Source organism: Bolinopsis microptera, chromosome 7 (assembly GCF_026151205.1).
Source record: "Bolinopsis microptera isolate Bmic1 chromosome 7, MBARI_Bmic_1.0, whole genome shotgun sequence".
NCBI classification, from domain to species: domain Eukaryota; kingdom Metazoa; phylum Ctenophora; class Tentaculata; order Lobata; family Bolinopsidae; genus Bolinopsis; species Bolinopsis microptera.
Genome location: NC_087078.1, coordinates 8,201,885 through 8,226,448, shown reverse-complemented (window position 1 = coordinate 8,226,448; position 24,564 = coordinate 8,201,885). Strand labels below are relative to the sequence as shown.

General features: G+C 37.6%; 1 protein-coding gene across 2 annotated transcripts in view; it reads right to left on the bottom strand.

Annotated features, from left to right (window-relative positions):
- Positions 1-8,212: 8,212 nt before the first annotated feature.
- The window catches only part of LOC134818829 (eukaryotic translation initiation factor 5B-like), a 114,200-nt gene continuing 97,848 nt past the window's right edge, over positions 8,213-24,564 (bottom strand). For both annotated transcript variants that reach the window (XM_063828509.1, XM_063828510.1), the window contains exons 12-27: positions 21,832-21,982; positions 21,384-21,493; positions 20,843-21,061; positions 20,452-20,600; positions 15,451-15,592; positions 15,010-15,204; positions 14,717-14,858; positions 12,387-12,565; positions 11,536-11,622; positions 11,137-11,296; positions 10,014-10,141; positions 9,746-9,864; positions 9,526-9,606; positions 9,268-9,346; positions 8,886-9,002; positions 8,213-8,740 (exon numbers count right to left, since the gene is read on the bottom strand). In XM_063828509.1, the coding sequence (XP_063684579.1) occupies positions 8,633-8,740; positions 8,886-9,002; positions 9,268-9,346; positions 9,526-9,606; positions 9,746-9,864; positions 10,014-10,141; positions 11,137-11,296; positions 11,536-11,622; positions 12,387-12,565; positions 14,717-14,858; positions 15,010-15,204; positions 15,451-15,592; positions 20,452-20,600; positions 20,843-21,061; positions 21,384-21,493; positions 21,832-21,982 (2,166 nt within the window). In that variant the 3' untranslated portion in view covers positions 8,213-8,632. The remainder of the gene's footprint in view (positions 8,741-8,885; positions 9,003-9,267; positions 9,347-9,525; positions 9,607-9,745; positions 9,865-10,013; positions 10,142-11,136; positions 11,297-11,535; positions 11,623-12,386; positions 12,566-14,716; positions 14,859-15,009; positions 15,205-15,450; positions 15,593-20,451; positions 20,601-20,842; positions 21,062-21,383; positions 21,494-21,831; positions 21,983-24,564) is intronic.

Genomic DNA, 24,564 nt, shown 5'->3' with positions numbered 1-24,564 from the left:
ACTCTCGCTCTCTCTCATTACTGTGTAATATGTTATCTGCTGCATTTAAGTAGCGTCATAATTGGATTAGCCCGGAAGATTTGCTGTAATGTTATACCTTAAGCTTATTAGGGGAGGGAGGACTGTTAGTGTTTGGGGTCTGTTTGGACTGCAGAGAGAGAGAGAGAGAGAGAGTTCATACGACAATGTTATGCGTGTTTTCAAATATAATATGCGGGTGTGGTGCGGAGTTAACAAGGGTTAATTTCTATAACGATTTAAATAAAAATAGAAAGCGGTTCAGGACGGGAGTGATGAGGTGTAATACTCGGTGTTCAGACCTTATGATCATGGAATGCGGTGCCTCATGGCTAATAATGATTTAATTATCCACAAGAAATAACTGATTATGAGATTATTGTTTAAGAAACTATTGGGTCACCTAATGCGGGTTTTGACTCAGCGGGTAATTACTCCTACCCTTTTTAACTGCGGCAGTGAAATCCCGGCCGTAGGCCGATTACACTAGTACTGTAATATTTCGGTCCTGGAAATTTCATCTTCAAAAACTGAAAATGGGACAAAGAATGGGACAATATGATTTTCAATTTTCTTCGGGATTTTGACTTCCAGTACCTCAATTTGGTTTTATACCATCATCAATTAACTGACTAATTCGTTTCCTGATCAAAAAATCCATCCAATCTGTCAAATTTGTGTTCAGAAAATTTTATATTTGAAAATGGGGCAGAATTTTGACAATATGATTTTCAATTTCCTTCGGGATTTTGACTTCCAGTACCTCAATTTGGTTTCATGCCATCATCAATTAACTAACTACAGTCATTACTCAGTAATTCACCAAGGGCATAAATAATGAGTAATGACTGTAGAAATTTGGCATAATATTATCAACAGAGGACTGTTGGATTGGGTGCTGCATATCAATTGTTTAGGCAGGTGGTAACATTTTTTATACTTTAAACCACTTTTAATGCCACCCTGATCATTATGAGCCTACCTTGTACATAAATCTGGAAGGGATGCAATTGCATCCATGATGATACAAATTAAACGCTAAAATTTAATGCTTTTAAAAATTGTACAATCTTTCGAATTAAACTAGGTGTCTAATATTTTTGACCTCAATTTTTCAATGACCACTTTTTAAAGAGAACCCTTTTTCTTCTTTTTGTCTTTCCTCTTCTTATTTTTCTTATCTTTCTTTTTCTTATCCTTCTTGTCTTTCTTATCTTTCTTCTTCTTATCTCTGTCTTCCTCTTTGCCTTCCTCTTTGTCTTCCTCTTTGTCTTCCTCTTTGTCTTCTTCCTTATCACAGGGAAGGTAACTGATTTCACCTCTAGGACTAGGTTTAAGAGTTGTCCCCATCCTCAAGGTGTACGTGTTAGAGCTCGGCTCATATGTGATACCTCCACACCCCCTGTAGCACTTAAAATAGCAGAATTCAGCCTGTGCCTCCGCAAGAGTTTTAAACCTGAATTCATCTCCCCTGCAGCTGCAACCGCGACAGTAATTTACCAAATATGTATCCTTGTGTGCGCAGAAATTGCATCCCGCGCAGGCGCAGTCCCGTTTGTGAACGCGGACTTCCTCGGCACGCTCCCCAGTAAGGATTATCTCGCTGCTGTCTTCCTCTGACCTCTTGACTTGGTTCCCTGCAGACTGTTCATATAGCACTGCTGATACAACCAGGACTAATAGCAAAATTTTCATCTTGAAAAACTTCTGGGTCTACCAACACGAAATTGCGAATGAAAGAATAATGGACTAAAAGTAAAATTATCTATAATTTATATTGAGAAGATTTTATTGTCAAACACCCACACTATTCCCATTCAAAGGAGCTGCCGAAAGGGTATAAATATTTATAAAAGGTTCAAAAGATTTAAAATTTCATTGAGAAGGAATAATGACAATACAGTCCTTCGGATCTGTGTCGCCTATTTTGTTTAATGAACTGGCCAGCGTTCTCATTACAATTGACATTGTCATTAACAATTTAGCTGGCTTTCCGCGAGATCAGAAGTTCCTTAAAACATAGTTCTATTTTCAATCATAAACAATGGTCCAGTATAATATTAAACTTATATAATGGTGTGAAGAGATTAAAGTTAACCAATAACGAGTTGGCTTATTGACAAATAACTGAACAAGTGACTTGGTTGAACAAAAGTAAAATAGCATATTGGCGGTAAAGGTTTGAAAAAACAACAGCGCTGTAAATTATACTTTTTAACTCCCCTTTCCTTTATCGATGAACCATCACATCTTTGTCGCTAATATCTATTGACTATCATTCAATTGCACAATTGATGTACGCCATTAACCCCCTCAATACACAGGACTGTACGTTCATAAAAACAGAACCCCCTATAGCAAACAAGACCGGATACCCACGTCCACCCTCAATAAAGAAGAAGAGAAGAACATCCAACACTCAGGATCACCTTTCTCTTCGGCCCCGGGGAGGGGCCCCGGTTTGTCCCTCCTTAATAAATTATTATATTCTTCTATTATTGTTACTATTGTTTCCATATTGATATTTTCTATACCCAGTCGGCTCAGTTTGTTTTGGTCCGAGCCTTGCTTGCTGACCCTGCCATGGCTCTCTAGCTTGGGCAGGTGTGACTTATATAGAGTATAGACTTATATATATATATATCACATCTTTAGTCAAATGTTGGTTCTCGGGCTCCCAGGAACCAACACCCTGCGTCGCTTTTTGGTAAACAATCTAACCGGGCAGCCTTACCGGGTACAATAACATCGACCAAAGCAGAAGCTCGCTTTGTTTTCTTTTCAATCATGAAGGCCACAGGGGGGGGTCCGAGGTCGAAAAAACGTTTTTTGCCAGTTGGCAGACCACGTACTATCTGACGCTTGCACACCACCCTTAGCCCCCCAGAGCGCCTAGTTTGTTGTAAAATTGAGGTTAACTATTGCCTTTTTAATCAGTTAACCTCACAAATAACCAGTTCTTAACATTTTGTTGCTCTCATCACAAGTTAAACTTATCAATGGGTATCAATTGGCCATCCAATGTGAACAGAACTATTATATGTCCTTTATTTGTTGGAAAATTGAGGTTAACATATTTTCTCAGAATCAGTCTTATGACTCTCCTGAACAATTTATTTACCACCTCAAAAACCTATCTTCTCCTAGAGCTTTTATCCTTTTCACCTCAAATTTGGAACTTATGTTCCTGACATAAATTTAAAAGTTTGTTATGTAAAGATTGTTGTAATTTTGCTCTTAACTCTTTTTATGAGGTTAACCATTTTAAATTTTGTAACCCGCACTCATGGTTAACCTCATATCTCAGCTTTGGAGCAAGATATCATAAATCGTTACATAACAAAAACTCAAAATACCTTGAAGAACATTGTTGCCAAGTTCCAAGGTTCTAAATCATAAACTGAAAAAGAAGATAGATTTTGAACACAATTTCATTTAAAGTTTTCATTTACAATAGAATTACAGGTAAACCTAAAAATTCAACGCGCGATATCTTCAAATAGGAAACTTTGTTTTCGGTAAGGACAAAAGCATTTGAAAATTTAGATCGAGCTCTACAACATATCTCAAAATCTCAAAATCGACCTCAGGCTATCATTAACAATGACTCTGAAGTTTTTAAATATTAAACCGATATAATAGTTATAACGAATTGAAGAGGACCTGTTTGCCTGTTTAATCAACAATTTACCAAGGGCTTAGTAGAAATTTGGCATTATTATCAACAGCTAGAATTTAATTGTTTGATTAACGGTGGATGTCCTTGCTGTACGGCAGTGTTAAACAAGGAACTGAAACCGAGGGGTTCCGTTCAGGCCCTTCACACTTTGTTTCTGTCTAGTTCTAATGTATTTATGAATTTGATTGGACGCTGCTCACTGCTGAAATCTGATTGGTTAATGTGTTCAGTACCAATAAGGGGGGGGGGGGGAGTCAAAAATACTCATGATCATTATGAGCCTACCTTGTACATAAATCTGGAAGGGATGCAATTGCATCCATGATGATACAAATTAAACGCTAAAATGTAATGCTTTTAAAAATTGCACAATCTTTCAAATTAAACTATATCTCTAATATTTTTGACCTCAATTTTTCAATGATCACTTTTTAAAGTGAACCCTTTTTCTTCTTTTTGTCTTTCCTCTTGTTATCTTTCTTATCTTTCTTTTTCTTATCCTTCTTGTCTTTCTTATCTTTCTTCTTCTTATCTCCGTCTTCCTCTTTGTCTTCCTCTTTGTCTTCCTCTTTGTCTTCTTCCTTATCACAGGGAAGGTAACTGACCTCACCGCTAGGACTAGGTTTAAGAGTTGTCCCCATCCTCAAGGTGAACATCTTAGAGTTGGGCTCATATGTGATACCTCCACACTTCCTGCTGCATGTGCAACCGCAGAATGTAGCCTGTGCCTCCGCAAGAGTTTTAAACTTGTATTCATATCCCTTGCAGCTGCACCCGCGACAGTACCCCGACAAATATTTATCCTTGTGTGCGCAGAAATTCAAATTGCATCCGCAGGAGCAGAACCGTTTGTGAACGCGGACTTCCTCGGCACGCTCCCCAGTAAGGATTATCTCGCTGCTGTCTTCCTCTGACCTCTTGACGGGGTTCCCTGCAGACTGTTCATATAGCACTGCTGATGCAACCAGGACTAATAGCAAAACTTTCATCTTGAAAAACTTCTGGATCTACCAACACGAAATTGCGACTGAAAGAATAATGGACTAAAAGTAAAATTATCTATAATTTATATTAAGGAGATTTTATTGTTAAACACCCAAACTATTCCCATTCAAAGGAGCTGATGAAATGGTATAAAAGTTTATAAAAGGCTTAAAAGATTTGAAATGTCATTGAGGAGGAATAATGACAATACAGTCCTTCGGATCTGTGTCGCCTATTTTGTTTAATAACCTTCTCATTACAATTGACATTGTGATTAACAATTTAGCTGAAGTTCTTTAAAACATAGTTATATTTTCAATCATAAACAATGGTCCAGTATAATATTAAACTTATATAATGGTGTGAAGAGATTGAAGTTAACCAATAACGAGTTGGCTTATTGACAAATAACTTCAAACACGTGACTTGATTGAACAAAAGTAAAATAGCATATTGGCGGTAAAGGTTTGCAAAAAACAACAGCGCTGTAGATTGTACTTTTTAACTCCCCTTTCCTTTATCGATGAACCATCACATCTTTAGTCAGATGTTGGTTCTCGGGCTCCCAGGAACCAACACCCTGCGTCTAGTCGCTTTTTGATAAACAATCTAACCGGGCAGCCTTACCGGGTACAATAACATATGGGAGACGTATATAATAAAACTTGGATACTTGTTGGGAGGTGTGCCGCATATATCAATTGTTTAGGCAGGTGACGGTGATTCATGAATTTGATTGGACGCTCATGCTGAAATCTGATCGGTTAATGTGCTCAGTACCAATTAGAGGGAGGGGTCAAAAATACTCATGACCCCCCCCTCCTGTTTTACCCTACACAAAGTAAAAGCTGACCTGTTGAACGGCCCAGGTATCCCAATCAGCGGTATGGCAAAGCAGTGGTCGGAGACACCCTCTAGCTACGTTGATACAGGTGTTGAAACATGTCTTGACGGAGGATGTGGTATCTTTACATTTCTTACACCCCATTCCTGCGGACATCGAGTTTAAAATGATTTTTGATGACTTGAACAAGAATGTCATAACTCAGAGAGCATTCTGACATGGTATTTGTGATTTGGTGTGAAAGGGAATACACATTAAGCGTAGTTAATTGTCGTTAACATTGGTAATATCTAAAAATGAAACCTTCGAACAGAGATGATTTGGTGAGGGCAGCTGAGCAGCTGTCAGAGAGCTCGGTGATAGTGAGTACTTTCAGAGCTGGTATCTTGTTGATACCGTCTAATAGACCTGGATATATATTGTTAGGTGTAAGACGTACTTTTGTCTAGTAACTAAACGTTCGAGTGATCATTGAGACCCCGAAGAATCTCGTTATTAATTGATCAATTTTTTCAAGAATTCGGACAAAAAATTTGGACAAAAATTCGGAAATGGAAGATCTGAATAGCGTCAATGATGCTAACAAGTATTAAAAAACACACCGTCAATAATCTTCTTGTACTGGTTGAGAACGGCAGTGGTTCTCTCTGCTAACAATGTCCTGGTTCCTGGTAGCGGGTCCAGACAGAACGCTGCAGAATATTGTTGCTATTTTCAACACGTCGCCATTTTAAATGCTATCATGTATCCAAACATTTGTAGTTTATATTAATATAGACGATCAAAACAGGAAATCCTGTTTAAAATTACATTTACTGAATTGCACAGTCTCAAATAATAATTTTCTGTGTTAGAACGATAAAAGAAGGAAGCAAGTTCAAATAAAGAGCAAACTAATCACTTACAACTCCAGGTGGTACCGTATACGGTGTTGATGAGGTGCACCAGACGGTGTCTGGCCACTGTGTCCACCTGAACATCCTGCTTTGTTACATACTCCCTAGCTGACTCTCCAGCAACCACTCCGTCCGCAGCCACACTTACTTCTCGCACTTCTCCTGAGTACCAGTGGTTATAAAGGCCACATTTTTACAATTCCTTCTTTGCGATTTATTGGACTAAATGCAATTGTGAAGGACGATCGGTTGTCTCACCCTTAGTATTAGGAGTTTTTTGGAACTTCGTAATCTCGAGACCTTCCTTCACATCAAAATGACATTGCATGTACAATATACAATTTCGCAGCCTGCTCAACCATGCGACTACAATGTTTAAAGAAATGAGAAGAATGTCTTACTGATGACTTGATCCCTGAGATCTCTTATCTCGTCCTCTATTTGCTGCATTCCCATTGAGATGGAGAATGTTTGGAATATTTCAGTACTGACATCTGTCATGATCTGAAGTGAAATAGTCGTAACAAGAACTGTATTACCGATAGTCGCGTTGGCGTCATGTAAACTGCAAGATGACATCACAACCTCAGATGATGACGTCACAATCTCAGATGATGACGTCACAGTACCTGATGACGTCACAGCTTACCTGTTCAGAGTCGGGAGAACAACAAGAGTCGTCAGGACTACAAATGTTGAGGTTTGAGTCCGGTCTGCTGGATGCGGGGTGGGAGTCCAGTGTGCGACTTATCACTTCATCTTCTGGTAGCACCTTTAAATTTAAAGTTTAAATTGAAATTGATAATCTGGCTAACATTTTAAGTCTTAGTACTAACTCTCACAAAAATTGTTTTTTGGTCTTTGTTATACACACGTATTCCGTTTTATTCTGCAAGCCGCATTTATTTTTCTCCTCGTAGCTGATAATTACCTGATACAGATTAGAAAGATAAGAGCCAAGATTATCACAAGAGTCACAGTTGACACTCAGTACAGCTAGAGCTGCTAGGAACCAATATCGGATCATCATGTGAATGGAGATGTGGGAGAGAGCTAGACGGTACTTGGGATGTTAGCGAGCATATAATTAGTAATATTTATATAATTACCTGTCACTAATTATACGGTTATTATACAGTAATCTATCATTATACAGGTTATACTACGGGTCTAATAGTATCATCATTTCAATATTATAGTAAACATTAACCAGTGTACCAAAAGCTGGTCCCCAAACAAACATCTAGTTTTGAAACTTTAAATTTGTTGATTGTGGCATGTCGTTACAGTTACACTCAGCTAAGTTCTTCAAGTTTCAATAAATTCCTATTTCACGAACAGTTTCCTATCCCAATTAATCGATTATTAGCACGGCAGCAAATAACACAGACAGCAGACTAATTACTGTTAATAGCAAACAAACACCAAGCTAAATGCAGCCTTACCATGAACAACAGTGTCTGCAAGCTTTGTTATTTTAGCTGCATTTAACACTTGTTTATGATCACTTGTCTAATTGATCGCAAAGTTGAGTAAAGTAATTATAGTTATTTTTGTACGGTCGTGACATTTTGCGACTGGGTTTGACTTCAAAGCCGTGCGACATACAAGGTGGGCCGAAATTGACTTGTCAAGACGTCCAACTACGCTGACTTAACTAGTCAAATACAGAAACAAATCACCTGTTTCGGGACTTGCCGCCCTTATAAAACATAATCTGGTTATTGTGCAAATTCTGGGGTATCCTGTAATCGTGGTTTGAATTTAGATTAACAAATGAAACGATTTGAATTTAGGGATTGGCTAAAAACGCCAGGTCAACACTGATTTTTGCATGACAAGACATAGTGACTTTAACAAACACAACTCAAAACATCCTTTTAATAGATGACCAGGTACAGGTGATAATTCAGATTATCTAAAAGTAAATAATAGATAATTTGGATACCAAAACATAATTGAGGCACCACCTGAACTTATGCATCTCTGCGTCTCGCGGCAATATTTCGCCAAATTTACGTTGCAAATTAATAACCATTCCTATAATTGCAAATAATTTACCTAATAACCTAGAACTATCAAAACCAGTCCAGCTGTTAGAAAATTAGATTTTCTAATATTGCTCTTTTAAATAATTGCCCAAACCAAAAAACTATGAGTGGTGTGATACACAACGCTTAAATAAAAAGCAACCCTCAACAAAAATAAAAATCACATAATCTCAAATAACTTCTTTAGTTCGACGATGAGCTTCCAATTTTCTTTCGTCATGTCGTCCCTAAAGAACTCTTTCAAAACGTCAATAGACTCCCGAGTAATCTGAAAATTGTAAATAGTTAGACCCTAAGTATTTTCCCCCTTTTTTTTTCTCCCTATTTTATTCACTGTTTAAACAGAAAAGTACTTCGTAAAGCATTAAAACTGCCACTAAGTTTTAAACTTTAGTTTTAATAAATAAACGAACCTTGCTGACAAGGACATCATTCTCGTCGAAATGTCGACCGTAAAGTTTGGGGGCTTCCCCACCAAAGTTTTCTATCTTTATACAAACATCCAACCCAGTACTGGCACTGTCTATTTGCTGTGAGAGGAAGAATGGTTAATTCATGTACATATTATAATTTTATAATAACACTGAAGTTGTACTTGGTTCACAGTTTTTTTAACGGAGGTTTAATAATTCAAATGGAAGTCAACTAAAATTAAATAACAAAATGAAATCAAACAGTATTTTCTACCCTGTGTTTATCAAAAATCAATATAACAACAAATTAAACAAAAAAAGGCTGTTACCGAATAATCTCCTAAAAATTAAAATGTAATCGTTGGGCTGCTCTTTACATTACCTTATTATTGATTTCTATACTAGTGACCACGCCGATGTAAACAAACTCCTTGCTAGGAACACATATTGGTGTACCGGCCCTGGGAAGTTTAGTTGGTCAGCTTGGAAATGGTAAAACTGAGATGCTAGATTTGGTAACGGGTAATAAAATATGTATTTAAATGATATCTAATCCAGTTCAGCGCTCTGTTATTAAATGTTTATATTGTGACTTGCGATTGCATTTATAAAATCTAAAAGTTTTCTTGGAAATACTAACTTCAAAACACCATTAATAACAGTAACTCCTATCACGATAGGGTCCCTAGTGTTGAATATACACGTCGGCAAGATACGTAACCTGGAAAATAGTGTTTTTTGTTACATAAAGGAAAAACCAAGAAAATATTGTTGTCGCGGGAATAGAGCGACACAGTTCAGTAGCCAAACTGAAATGAATCACATTGCACATCGCACATTGAACAGCCTGCAAATATTACCGGCAGGGGAACACAGCGCTGTTTTTGTTTTCTTCTTTCCTTCTCTGTAAAAGTTCGTCCTTGTAACCCATGAACTGGTCAAACAGATGATATATGATGTCGGCCGTGAAGATACGAACCTGAAAATAAAGTTTATATAAACTGTTTATTGTTATAATATTAAAGTTCATAGACTTAATGAGAAGATAAACGTAGAAACAAAACTTAATTTGGTATGAGCGAAATGCCTAAAATATTTGCAGCACAATTACAACTCCTGATGACTTACTCCGAGAGTGTCAGCAGTTTCCTGAGCAGCCCCCTCAACTTTAACATCAAAAGCAAGCAGACAAGCAAACTCCTTGTCATGCTGCAACATCACACTCGCCTTCATCACATCTTTCTTGTGGACCGGACCTGAGGGTTCAGGGGTTCAGCAAACGAGGTAATCGCTTTTAATTAGGTAATTGCTTTTAATTAATGCCGTTTTACTAGTTAAGGCCACAGGGGGGGGTCCGAGGTCAATTTTGAGATTTTGAGATATGTTGTAGAGCTCGATCTAAATTTTCAAATGCTTTTGTCCTTACCGAAAACAAAGTTTCCTATTTGAAGATATCGCGCGTTGAATTTTGAGGTTTACCTGTAATTCTATTGTAAATGAAAACTTTAAATGCAATTGTGTTCAAAATCTATCTTCTTTTTTAGTTTATGACTTAGAACCTTGTAACTTGCCAACAATGTTCTTAAAGGTATTTTGAGTTTTTGTTATGTTACGATTTATGATATCTTGCTCCAAAGCTGAGATATGAGGTTAACCATGAGTGAGAATTACAAAATTTACAAAATTTAAAATGGTTAACCTCATAAAAAGAGTTAGGAGCAAAATTACAACAATCGTTACATAACAAACTTTTAAATTTATGTCAGGAACATAAGTTCCAAATTTGAGGTGAAATGGATAAAAGCTCTAGGAGAAGATAGGTTTTTGAGGTGGTAAATAAATTGTTCAGGAGAGTCAAAAGACCATGATTCTGAGAAAATATGTTAACCTCAATTTTCCAACAAATAAAGGACATATAATAGTTCTGTTCACATTGGATGGCCAATTGATACCCATTGATAAGTTTAACTTGTGACGAGAGCAACAAAATGTTAAGAACTGGTTATTTGTGAGGTTAACTGATTAAAAAGGCAATAGTTAACCTCAATTTTACGACAAACTAGGCGTTCTGGGGGGCTAAGGGTGGTGTGCAAGCGTCAGATAGTACGTGGTCTGCCAATTGGCAAAAAACTTTTTTTCGACCTCGGACCCCCCCCCCCCCTGTGGCCTTAACGTTGATTAATTATAAAAACTACAAAACTCCTTCCTTGTAACGAAGACTTACTTCTTGCTATATTCTAGTTCCACTCACCTATACTGACCCCACTGTACTTAATCTTGCTATCCTTTAAGAACTGTAACAGGGCCTCTAGTGACCCCAGTGTAGAGGCCTGTACGTATACACCCTCGGGTGAAAGTTTTATAGATTTCAGCTCCTCCTTTAGGGCCTTGTTTGCATCCGCTATCAGAACCTGTGTGTAATGTTATTAGAATCTTTAAATTTAGAGGAAGACTATTCCGAATATAGTTCTGAATATCGGTAATATTAGTTATTTTTATAACATTAACTATTAATTAGTTTTTAATGACATCATAAAATCTAAATATGCAATTGCCATAAAAACAAAATAATAAAATTTATTATTTATAATTTATTTATAATTTATAATTTATAATTTATTTATAATTTATAATTTATTAACAAACTCACTTCAGTTTCCTCGGGATACTTGGCAACATAGACCGGCATACCAGCTAATGTTTTATCCATATTTTCACGTGCACATATCTTGATACCCTGCAACAAATCACGCGTTATATAAATTACTATCTATCTAATAATTTCATTATCTCCATCCTTTTGTTTACTGGGTTGTGACAAGAATAGGTTGGAGATGCTAGTAATGCAGGTAAATTTCGAATGAGACGGAATTATATATCAGATATTTGAATAAATCCTGAGCCAGAATCACGACAGAACTATTACTACAGACATCAAAAAAAAAAGGACTAAATGGTGTGAATTAGTGCACCAGGTGTTTTATTAAACATGAGCTGGTGTTCTGGGGACGAGACGACTTCTGTAGTGCATTGACACTAAATACCTAATTAGGTAGTCCCATACTATTTCCATGTTCTCGGATACTACCTACTTGCAGTCTGGTTTGTTGCTCGAATTCTGAACTTCTTTACAACTTATTACCATTTTGCAATCGACCAAGCATTTTAGAGAGATTTAGATTTGTCACTTTATCAAGATAGAGAATATGATGTTAGCAAGACTTTGTCCGTATGTCTATAGTGCAACATCGTACAATTAAACGCACATTATTTTCAAACCCCTGAATTTTTAAAGCACCAAAACCTCAGTGAACTTGAAGCCAGGGCCCAGGTGTTATTCCAGAAGTTAATTTAGAAAATAATCTATAGTGACCAGATGCTTAATTTAATAGTAAATACCACACGGTTGATTATTAAAAGATGATGATAATAAAGATGGCCGCTTTGCTAGCCAGCTGTCTTGTTTATCGGTTTAATCCCATTTGACTTATAAGTGCATACCTGAGCAGCTTTGACACATTTGTGCTGAATGTAGTTGTTCTTAACCCTCATCTCCTTCATAGGATGCGGTGTAAGAACGGCACGTACAGTCGTAGCAAACGCTCCCTCAATACCACTCAGCACAACCTGGTCACCCTCCTTTATCTGTCCGTTCCTCAAGATAATGTCAACAGTTGTACCTAAAACAGGGGGAGAGTGTGAATTGTGTGAATTGTGTGAATAGTGTGAATAGTTTGAATAGTGTGAATTGTGTGAATAGTTTGAATAGTGTGAATAGTTTGAATATTGTGAATAGTATGGATTGTGTGAATAGTGTGAATAGTATGAATTGTGTGAATAGTATTAATTGTGTGAAAAGTGTGAATAGTGTGAATAGTGTGAATAGTATGAATTGTGTGAATAGTATGGATTGTGTGAATAGTGTGAATAGTGTGAATAGTGTGAATAGTGTGAATAGTATGAATTTTGGGGAATAGTGTGAATAGTGTGAATAGTTTGAATAGTGTGAATTGTGTGAATAGTGTGAATAGTGTGAATAGTATGAATTGTGTGAATAGTATGAATAGTGTGGATAGTGTGGATAGTATGAATAGTTTATCTTATCTTATCTTATCTTATGAGGATTCGTTGCGACGCAACAAGGCCATCGAATGAGTCGACCACCTTTGTTATTTTACTTTGGCATTACCTGCATTACAATGTAAACCAGCACTTTCAAGGAAGAGCTTTACAAGAAGCCGAGGATTAAATCAGTCGATTATTCTAGGCTATTCTAGAATAGAGAGTATATAATTATATTCTAACTATTCATGACGGAACTTCAGAGAGGGGCTACGTTTCAAGTAATAAAACGTGTATTTGATGTGTTCTCTTATAAAAAAGTCCTTATACTAGAAGCAATGATACTAAAACCGATTGTACAGCTTTCTTTTAAATGCCTGCTAACTGCTCAGTTATTTTATTTACATTTATAACGATACCTCGTCTACACTCTACAGTATCGGTGTGTGGTGTGTATTTTAATGAGCTCATTCAGGTGGAAGGTTAGTATACTATGTATGATTTTAGCTTTAAACATGCGAAACAGGTGTCCTTTACACCATTTTATAGCACATGATAATATATAATATCACAAGTTTGCTTTTTCATTTTGTTTGTTGGAAGATTTTCGTTTGTTACATTATATGCTGTGTTCTTTAGAGAATGACGATGGCGAAAATTGTATCAGTTTCTTCCTCATTAACCTGTTCAGTACAATCAAAATTTTAAAACCTTTATCAATTTCCAGTATAGAAAGGGTCGGAGTGTGTAACATGGTTTATTTGGACTTGCTAATATCGGTCAGTATCGTCACTCTATGCGGGACAGTATCAAACGCTTTGTCGATATCGTATTTCATCAAAACAGGCTGTCGGAGGTTGGGCACAAGGATCCTAAAACTTCTCAACGCTTTGGACCTTATCATCTGTGTATCCGTACTGATAACGTGGATTCTCCACGCAGATGACGGTGGGAAAAAGAAGAGTACAAATTGGGCGAGGAAAATTTTTGATTCATTTTTCTTTTCAGCCGTAGGACTATCAGCCTTTACAACTTGTCTTTTAAGTGTTACTCGAGCGATTTGCTTGTGTTTTCCTTTTTACAAAATCCGGCACAAACACGTTTTTGGAGCATTTCTTGTCATGGTATTCTTTGAAGTCCTAAAAGAAGCACTGAATGTATCGAAAGTTTACCATGAAGATAAATGGTTAAAGCTTTTTATCTACCCTCTTATCTGTCAGATTTTAGTGGTGATAATCTCGAATGTTGTTTGCGTATGGAAACTTCAGAAATCAGAAAGAGGCGAGCGAGAAAGAGAGAATGAGATAAACAGGAGGGCTACAATAACTGTCATCATCTTATCATCTCTATTCTGTTTATTCAACACTCTGGTGGTATTGATGGGACTTATTACCATTACTGAGAGTGGAGGCAATGTTTATCCAAGGTTTATGGCGTACTGTGTTCGATTTGGGATTCCATTTAATTCTAGTTTGAATCCTGTGGTTTATTTTTGTAGGAAGGCGGCTATGCGCCAGTTTCTAAGTGAACGGTTTAGAAATTTGCGGATATTTTTTGATAATGTTTTTGAAGATTTCAGAGATATGATTGAAGTAATTTGTCCGCAATGTTTTGAGGCAGATGCTGAAGACATTTCGCAGGAGTAAAGTGAATCTTATGAATAATTATTAAATATTAATTATCTGAAGTGAAGTTCATCTCTTGTGAATATCTCAAATATTGTAAGTTATTAATTTCTTCGTTTTTTTATTGTTGATTTCGAATCTTACCAAGGCCGTGGATAGCTTTGACCTCCATAACCATGGCTTCCAGACTATTCTTAAAGACCAGCTGCGGTCCAAGCATCCTTTGAGAAAGATCGCAGGCAAGCGACAAGAGATCTGCCATACCATCTCCTGAGATACCTGACACCTGGAGAGAACACATTTTAAGTGGAAAATATAACAAGAATAAGATGAACTACGCTCGCGCTGGAAAATTATATTTGAAAAGCACTGCCTGTCATCACTTGGTGATATTAAACTGTTAAAAAATTAAAAAAGCAATTATTGATAATAATTACCGGCACAACAGAAATATAGGTCTTGACATCAGGATTCTCGTAGAAAAGTTTAGCGTTCAGCCCGTTCTCTGCTATCTGCAACATGGTCTGTTTTGAGCGGTCTTCAAATTCGTCACGTGTTATCTTCTTCTGTTTCTTTATCGCCTCCTCGACAGGTATCTTGTTCATTATCTTCCACTCGTAAAGACGATCTATCTGTACATGAAAGTTTGTTAGACGGAAAGTGTGTTTCCAAGTTATCGGTGATTGAGATTGCGCAATATTGTCAATTTACACCAACATTTTATTTCACACCGGAAAATCCAAGACAAGATAATATTAAGAACGGGAGTGACTTTTCTCCGGAACATTTTATGTCAGGTACTCACTACTCACTACTGACATGAGCTTGAGATACATATTCTTTTATAATAAAATTAATTTATGACAATTAAAATGAACCTTGTTGAGCGCGATGATGAAGGGAGTACGTCTCTTCTTCAGCAAGTTGAGAGACTCAATAGTTTGTTGTTCTAAACCGTGCATAATGTCCACAACTAACACTGCCATGTCACACAACGAACTTCCTCGTGATCGTAGGTTACTGAAATTATAAATAACGGTTAAAAAACGAATGGAGTAAATAACAATTTGGCAGAAGTACCACAGTAGCCGTGGGGGGCAGGGACAAAAGGAAATCGCGGCATGTTCGGGATCGCGATTTTTCCCATTCTTTGCGACAAATTTTATATGTCGTCTGTTTGGCTTGTCGCGGTATCGCGATTTTTGGCCAAAATAATCGCGATTTTCTTTTGTCCCTGGTGGGGGGGGGGGGGGGCAACCCCATGGATGCCCATTTGACCAAACTTGAGGAATAAATGAGCAAAATGGGCATCATTTTCATCGTCTTTCGGTCGAAATCGAAAAATTCTGTTACCATACTTTATAGTTTATTTAGCAGAAATATAGCTGTACTTGCTGATTAGAGGACGGAGAACACGATACAGATGGTGATGTATATTTTCATCACAACTCAAGTTTTGGCCAGTAAACGACCGGGGGTAGGATTTGGCCGGGGCCGGGGCCGGGAATGTCCAAATTTTGCCGGGGCCGGGAATTGGCCGTACTGGAATTTGGCCGGGGCCGGGGCCGTGAATTTAATAAATCCACGGCCAAGTTAGAACTTTTCAGGACTTAGGATCTGAACTTATTTTTACATGACAATATAATGTTCGTATCAATTGAACAGTTTAGAAGGTAATTAGATTTCATATATATTTTGGTAAGATAATTTTGTTTTTTAAGATTTATATGAAAGTTTTAGGCCGATTTCGATCAAAAATTCCCGGCCAAATTCCCGGCAAAAATTGAAAATCGGCCGGGGCCGGGGCCGGGAAGAAATAGCTCCCCCGGTGCCGGGATTTCACGGCGCCGGGAATCCCGGTCGATTACTGGTTTTGGCTGTTTTTAATATTATATCATTATGACCATATTAACAAGAAATATGATAATATGGCCAGACCATCTTATCATGTTTCTTATGGCCGTAGCCAAAATAGATTATGAAATTATCTAAGTACACTACACAGTCTTCAGTACTCATAACCAACTTTGAAGGTGAATTTCCTTTCCTATTGTATTCTATTTTTTGTGTCACAGAATACAGAACGTGTTTTTGAACATCTTATACATAACTGTAACCTTAGATTTTAGTTAACAACTGACCCGAACTGTCGACGATTTGTTGTGTATTGCCGTTTTTGCTATCTGCACAAAGCTTATAGTGCATTTTGAAGTCGCACTAGTTACATTCGCCGCCAGCGAGAAAGACGAGAGAGAAACTATTTAAACCGAATTCACTGAAGTGACTGATGACGAATTCGAGTGACTACACTTTATTTGTAATTCACAACAATGCAGAGAGATACTCCTGGGTTACGTACCATCTGACTGTGTTCCTATCTTCCTTCATCGGAGATTCCCTCATACTCTATGCTTCCTTCCATAAAAACGCTTTTAAAATCAACAAGCTCATAGTCACAGTCGTCCAGCATATTGCGGTAGTTGATATAGTGATTGCTATTTCTCTTATCCTCCCCAGAATCATATCTCTGGTAGCGAACGCCTGGGTGCTTGGAGATGCTTTGTGCAGCATTACGGCTCACTCCATTGGCATCCTTTTCCCACAGGCCACATGCCTGATCGCGGTGATGACAACATCAAAACTTATGGTGCTTAAGTTTCCTCTCCGTGCAGCGAGTTGGGACAAGACAAAGACTCATTTGATATGCAGTATCGCCTGGATTTTATCTCCAGTGTATACCTTGTTCTTTTTCATGGTAGATAGTGATGACGTAATGTTCAATTACGAGATTTATTCCTGCAACCTCGTTTTCAACGATAACACTTGGAAACTGATTAAACTTGTTCTTTCCTTTATTTCTAGTGTTGCTCCTATGCTTGTTATCATCGGAACTACAATCCCCACTCTGAAGTACCTTTCTGTAGCCAGGAAATCAGCAAAACGGGTCGGAGGAAATGATCCCTGGCAAGGGGCTCTTACTGTTGCATTGACGGCAATTTTATTTGTCATCTCGGTCACACCGATGTCAGTTTATTTCATCGGTAAAAGTTTCGTTAAAGGGGATCTAACAGGCCCGTTTCTATTTCATTTGCGTAGAATAGCTTATTTTTTCACCCTAATCAACGTCATGTCCAATTTCTTTATTTACACACTGACAATAAAGAGTTTCCGAGGGTTTCTTCATTCGAAGGCCTTGTCAATCGCCCGAGTATTTCTGCTAACTCCAAGAAATAATATGACAGGTAGAAAACTCAGTGTTATGAGACCATTAATTAAGAGAATGAAATCAGCTTTATTGATATTTTTACATAGAAAGATTTAGAACTCGACAACAGTGAACTAAAATTGCGGCAACTTCTTAGTTCTTACTGTCTATCAGACCTATGGGATCTATTATATTTTCACTTGCTAACCAAACTTCCTTTCAGCAGGTTCACAAAACCAGCGAAGAGTAGACAAGAACAGTCCTGGAAATCATCAAACACCTGTCTGATATGCCGCATAGAAAGAAGAAGCAACTTTGAGAACCCCTGTAGGACACGGAAGAAGCGAAAATAAGTATTATTGAAATAAAGGTGGAAACCCCGATGAAGAACAGTGGAACAATTTAATCAATATTATTCATTATTTTATCAATTGGTACAACTTTCAAGCTTGGTTACATTTATCATCTCAAAGTTTTAGATTGTACTGGAGTCGTAACCGGATATCAAAGCCGGAACCGAATTCAGCCGAATATCCCGCCTCCCCTCGTCATTAACCGAAGGAAGGGGAAGAAGTACCAACTTGCAAAATATATACCGATGATTCCATTTTGAGAATTGAGAATCCCGATGTATTGGTATAAATTTGTCATTTTGGGTAAAAGGACACCAAATTTCTTTGGTGAGTAGATAAACATTCCAATGATTCCAACGCGAGGATTGTACCCTTACAAGTCACAGCTTAAAGAGAATCACAATTAAATGTTGCCTCTGGAGTCGATTGACGGAATACTTCCCAGAGTGATTGCCCAACATCTATTACATTAATATTTCATTTATTAAGTTCGATGGATGACAAAATTTGCGATCGACGAATGAACTAATAATCTATTAACTATTTGTACCTAGCTCTCAGTCTCATCGCCGTAACTCAACATATTATTATGTATTATACAATATACAGTAATAAAGTATGCTAAATAACTATTTAACGTATTACGCAGCCCACAGTTATGAGCCTAACATCTGGTCGCAGACACCGGCCCGACACTTAAAGTACTGGTTCAAGTAATTAATTCTCTATGTTATCATGTAAGTTCTAGAATAGTTTTTTGATAATCACAGCGACTACTACTACTAGTAGTAGAACTGAGGCAGGTGTTCCGTAGGAGTGACCTTGTATATTCTGCATTGTTAGCTCATACTTACTGAAATTTGCTCTATTTTATTCAATATTGTGGCCTGATGGCATCATAGTAAAACAGAAGCCAGTACCATTTTCATTCGTTTCTTCAGATTACACGACTGAACAGTCGGAAGGACTGGAATCTTCGATGATTAATTCAAGCAACTATTCTGTATATGGGATGCAAGGCAACACAGAGAGATACTCATGGACTGCCTATCATCTTATTGTGTTTTTATTGGCTCTTTTCGGTGACACTCTAATACTCTATGGATCTTTTCAAAAAGGGGCTTTCAAAATCCATAGATTCATAGTAACAGTAATCCAACACATAGCCGCGGCGGATATAATATTTGCTATCTCTAATATCTTGCCCAGGATAATCTCATTGCTGGCAAATTCGTGGGTGCTAGGAGATCCTTTATGTCATATTACAGCTCATGCTATTGAAATGATTTTCCCGGCAACCACATTTCTCGTCGCAATGTTGACAACATCAAAACTTTTGGTGCTAAAGCTTCCTCTCCGGGCAGCGAACTGGGACAGGATAAAGGCTCATTTGATATGCTGCGCAATCTGGATCTTGTGTACCATGTATTCCCTTATATTCTACATCATAGACACAGGCAACGCACACTTCAACTACAAGATTTATTTTTGTACTCTTATAATAAAAGATAACACTCGGAGAAAGCTAAAGCTCATTTGTGCCTTCACAGCAAGTTTTGTTCCAATCCTTTTTATTATCGGAACCACAATTCCCACTCTGAAGTACCTTTCTGTAGCCAGGAAATCAGCAAAACGGGTGGGAGGAAATGATCCCTGGCAAGGGGCTCTTACTGTTGCATTGACGGCAATTTTATTTGTCATCTCGGTCATACCTCTGTCAGTTTATTTCATCGGTAAAAGTTTTATCAAAGCAGATCCAGCAGGCACGTTTCTATTTCATTTGCATAGAATAGCTTATTTTTTCTCGACTTTGAACGTTATGTCTAATTTCTTTATTTACGCACTAACAATAAAAAGTTTCCGAAGGTTTCTTTATTCGAAGATGATTGGGATCGTTCACACGATACGGAAGCCGAATGACCCCCCCCCCCTCCCCCCCTTCCACCCTTCACAAGCCAACCATAAGCTTTGAGTAATAACCTACCCCCTTCCAACAATCTTTAAACTTTATGATTTTGACATTTTGATAAGTACGTTATTTTGCTAGCATTTAGAAATGTGGTGTTCAAATTAACTTTGCTCTTTTTCTTATTTTATAAATTAAGTAATCTGTTATTTAGGTCGATACAGAAATTAGTTTAACGTAAATGATTTACTTACTTAGGCATTTTAATTTTGACATTAATGTTTCTAAATAACGTTCGATTGTTCTTATAATGTGTTATATTTATGTGAAATTTGCAGTTGTTAATTGGATGGAGGAAATTTAAAAATCAACACCTTAAAAAACATTAACAGAAATAATTATAATCGAAACTCACCTGAAAGATTCGTGGCCAGGAGTATCTATGATCAGCATGCCGGGTATTTTCAACTCAGGCATTTCCAGATGAGCACATTCCTTGATTATGTTATCAATCGGAACATTTGTTGCTCCTATCTGCTGTGTGATCCCGCCAGCTTCGCCCTCCTGAATGTCAAGAAATTATAAAATTATAAGTCAGAAAATTATTACAGTTCAACACAAATCAAATACTCGTTTTATTCAAACTCACATGAGAATACAAATTAAATAGCGTAAAAATGAAGAGGGTTAATAATTAAATAGCGTGAAAATGGAGTGGAATTGTATAAATCACGCAGCCTTCGGATGTATCAACTCAACATTGTATTGAACATAAGGACAAGTTATTTCAAGGGTGGAATGTTAACCTGCACGTTAGTCCGACGAAGCTTATCTAGGATGGTAGTTTTGCCTGTATCCACATGACCGAGTACGCAGAAAATAGGTGCGCGCAGCACGTTGGGGTCCTTAGCGCGTTCAGCGCGCACTGCACGTGCTGTGATCCTGTCTCGAACAGATAACTCGTCGTTACTGGAGTCGCTGTCTCCACTTTCTTCATCATCTTCCTCTTCTTCGTCTTCTTCCTCCTAGGATGGTGACCAAGTTGTGAAGTCACAAGTTTGAAATGTTCCAAATGAAGATTAAGGAAAACTAACTTAAGAAATACAATACTTCAAACTAAGTTTGAATATAAAAAAAGAATTTCTGATATGATTATTTGGAAAGTTGATTTCTCCAAAAATTGGAAGTTTCTTAAAATCTACTTCTAATGTAGCGATATTCGATACGGTGTGTCAAATACTAAAATACCGTCCAAGAAGTTTTACATTTAAAACCCAACAGAAAAAAAGAAACTTATGTTTTTCGAGTATTTGAGTTGAATCAATAAATTCTAAATAATTTGGATACCTCACTCTCTTCACCCTCATCCTCTTCTTCTTCCTCCTCTTCTTCGGCCACTTCTTCTTCTTCTATCGCCTCTACTTTCTTCACTTCTTCTTTTTCAGTAGGTATTACCTCTACAAGTTAAAATACTGTTATAAGGAGTGATTATGTTGCAATGGAAGCCGATGCGGCCACTGTGAAGTGTGCAGCACATGATGGTATTTATTCCTACTAAGGTTTTATTTGCAGGTCGTCGACCATTAATATGTATAACCACATCGAATTAAATGATTGATATTGGATCTTTAAAATCTTAAAGATCCAATAAATGAACAACTAAAATTCGAGCGCTAACATCTTGGTTAGAAAGAAGTAAGTAAACAAAAAATAATTTTTTAATGGATTCTGAATATTTTAGCGTGATCTATTATAAATAAAAGCGTGATTTATAAAACTCATTTATACAACTCACCGGAGTCAGAGACGTCCCAGGCTTCATCAACTGACTCGTCTTTAGGAGTATCCAGCAGTTCCCAACTGTCAGTCGGTGCTATTTTCAGGTCTTCTGGAGGGGGTGGAGGGGTTGCCTTCTTGTCGTCCATCGCCTCCGCGATCTTTTCCTCCTGGAAATGGGTCCGATTTTAGAAGTGTGCTTCTAACTTACCAGTTAGGTAATAGTTTAAAACTTTTAATTTGGGATGAATATGGAGGCATGAACGTGTCTTTCGGAAAGATATATCCTGTTTTTTAGGGATTTTCAATCGTATTTTGAAGAGACCGTTCGAACGCATCGACGCTTCTTAGTTATGATAACTTGCAAGAGACGCTTGGATCTGTGTTTTAAATAGATTGTTGGGGACTGCTGCAATGAAAGAAAGTGAAGATCCCCCCAAGTAACCAATCCATTGGCTGGACCCTGTAAACTCCTTTTGTTTCACACGAATTCTAATAAAAAGTTGAATCTTTCCCATTTCGAAAAAGATTACCAACGCCCTATAATTATTCCATTTCTAAAACTATAAATAAATAATGCATTTTTTTTACAAATAACGGATGATTACCATCGTCATGCAACTATGGTGCAGAATTTTTAATGATTTATTTTAAAAGTATATTTAAAAGCTTTGTTAAGTTTCAGAGGCAAAAAAAATTGTTGTTTTGTTCAGCTACGACATTGCCCATATAATATGACCGTGTTTTACATAAAATGTCGACAAGCAACTATGGCGCATAGAATTATATAAGTTAGAATAATGCACTGTAACTTTTCTGGAATGAGCATTGCCGTTGCTGACAGATTCTTAATCACTCTCTTCCGTAGATGTACTCTAGTTCGACACGTACTGTATTTCGAAAAAACCATTAAGTTCGACTCTGCCGAACTATAATATTGTACCAATGAACACTTAATTCAACATGCAACCATGGATCCCGCACACTTTTTTTTTTCTTTTTTTTTCCTACCTTAAGTAGTTCAATCTGTTGAAGAAGATCGACAGAAGAGATTTTGGCGAAATTCAGTGGTCCTACTAGATAAGAGTGTGTGTCATACTAGAATTCATGAATATATTTTTTAAGACAAAGGCTACTCGATCACGAATTTAAATTAGTTCGCACTTCACCTTTTGTGAAGTACATTTATCCCATTTTTGTAACAGCCGCTAGGATCGTCAGCCAGACGTCAGGAACTTGCTATTTATTTATTTTCCCAAAAAATTTTCAGGTTAGGTTCAAAATCGTCTCAGGACCTTATCTTTTACCCTGGATTTTTGATTTAGACCTTTAAAAACATATCGCGGCCAAAAAACATGTTTTTGTGCAACAATTTTTTTTGGCCGCCAAATTTATAAACAAGCCTAAATCAAAAGTCCGGGGTAAAAGATAAGGTCCTGAGACGATTTTGAACCTAACCTGAAAATTTCATGGGAAAATGAAAAAGCCTTAGGCTTTTTGGTAAAGTCACTTTCGCGAAAATCGCAGTTTTCTTCATTTTTAGTGGTCTTTTGGCCTTAGTTTCCACATTTCTATAAATTATATTAAATTATATATCTCAGAGAATGTATAGTTTAGGCTTACCTTTTATTTAAAGTTGATTTTATTCAAAAATATTAATATTTGACCAATTTATGGCCCGAAATCTATCAAATTTGGCGCGTATGCCCAAATATGGGCATATGGTTTTTGGCTCATAACTCAGTAATTTTTGTCTAATCTGGATGAAGATTCATATACGAGTTCAGGGGACCACTAGCTACACGTAGAACACCTAAAATCTGGGTTTTGGGCATGGTAAGGTGATTTGGCCAAATTGGGCTCAAATATGAGCGTGACTGCACTGCGGGCACCAGTGGGCGGTTGGAGTGCGGGACCCCCTTTTTGGTCAACTGCTTTGTCAGAATCAAGTTTCACAAAAATTTCAGGCTGGACAGCCCCCCCCCCCCCCCCCCCCCCCCCCCCCCCCCCCCCCCCCTTAACTAGTCCGTGAATTAAGAAGTGATCCTCTAATCTCTATTCTCTCTGTTAACTATCTTCACACACAAGGAAAATGAGAAGATATCAATCCCTGCAATTTCTCCTCCTCCTGATTGTTGGAAATGTGGCACAGCGTGGTTTAGCAAATTCCAGCACTAACACCACCTCAGAGAACGAATTTTTTGAAGCTCAGATGGACTCATGCTATCAGACGAGGGAGATGGAGTGCTGTGATGAATCTCCGAAGAACCATTTTCCTGCTGGTTCCTTGCAGCAGTGCGAAGAGTACTGCCAGTATTCTGACGACTGCAACTTCTTAGCCTACAACTCCCAAACTCTGCTGTGCTCCATGGTGGATACTCCTGTGGCTCTATCTAAAGACAAAATCCCCGCTCGCGCTCTTGGGAATTCCAGCTGCATCATGGCTGTAAAAAGATTGCTGAACTATCGAGGACTGATAATTGAGAGTATTGAGACAGGCTCGGAAGGAAAGGGGAAACACCCAGTACATCTAAATGTACTGATAAAGAAAGGAAGTACGGGGAAATGTTTAGGAGTAAGTGAAAAGAACGCTCTAGAATGGGGAGCATGCCTCAAAACATCACTTTGGATGGTGCGATGGAAGGACTCTGTTCATGTCAGAATCAAGCATATAGAATCAGAACAGTGCATACACGTCTTAATATCTGGCTCTGAAGTTGTCGCTGTACTAGTTAACTGCACAAACGTCGTC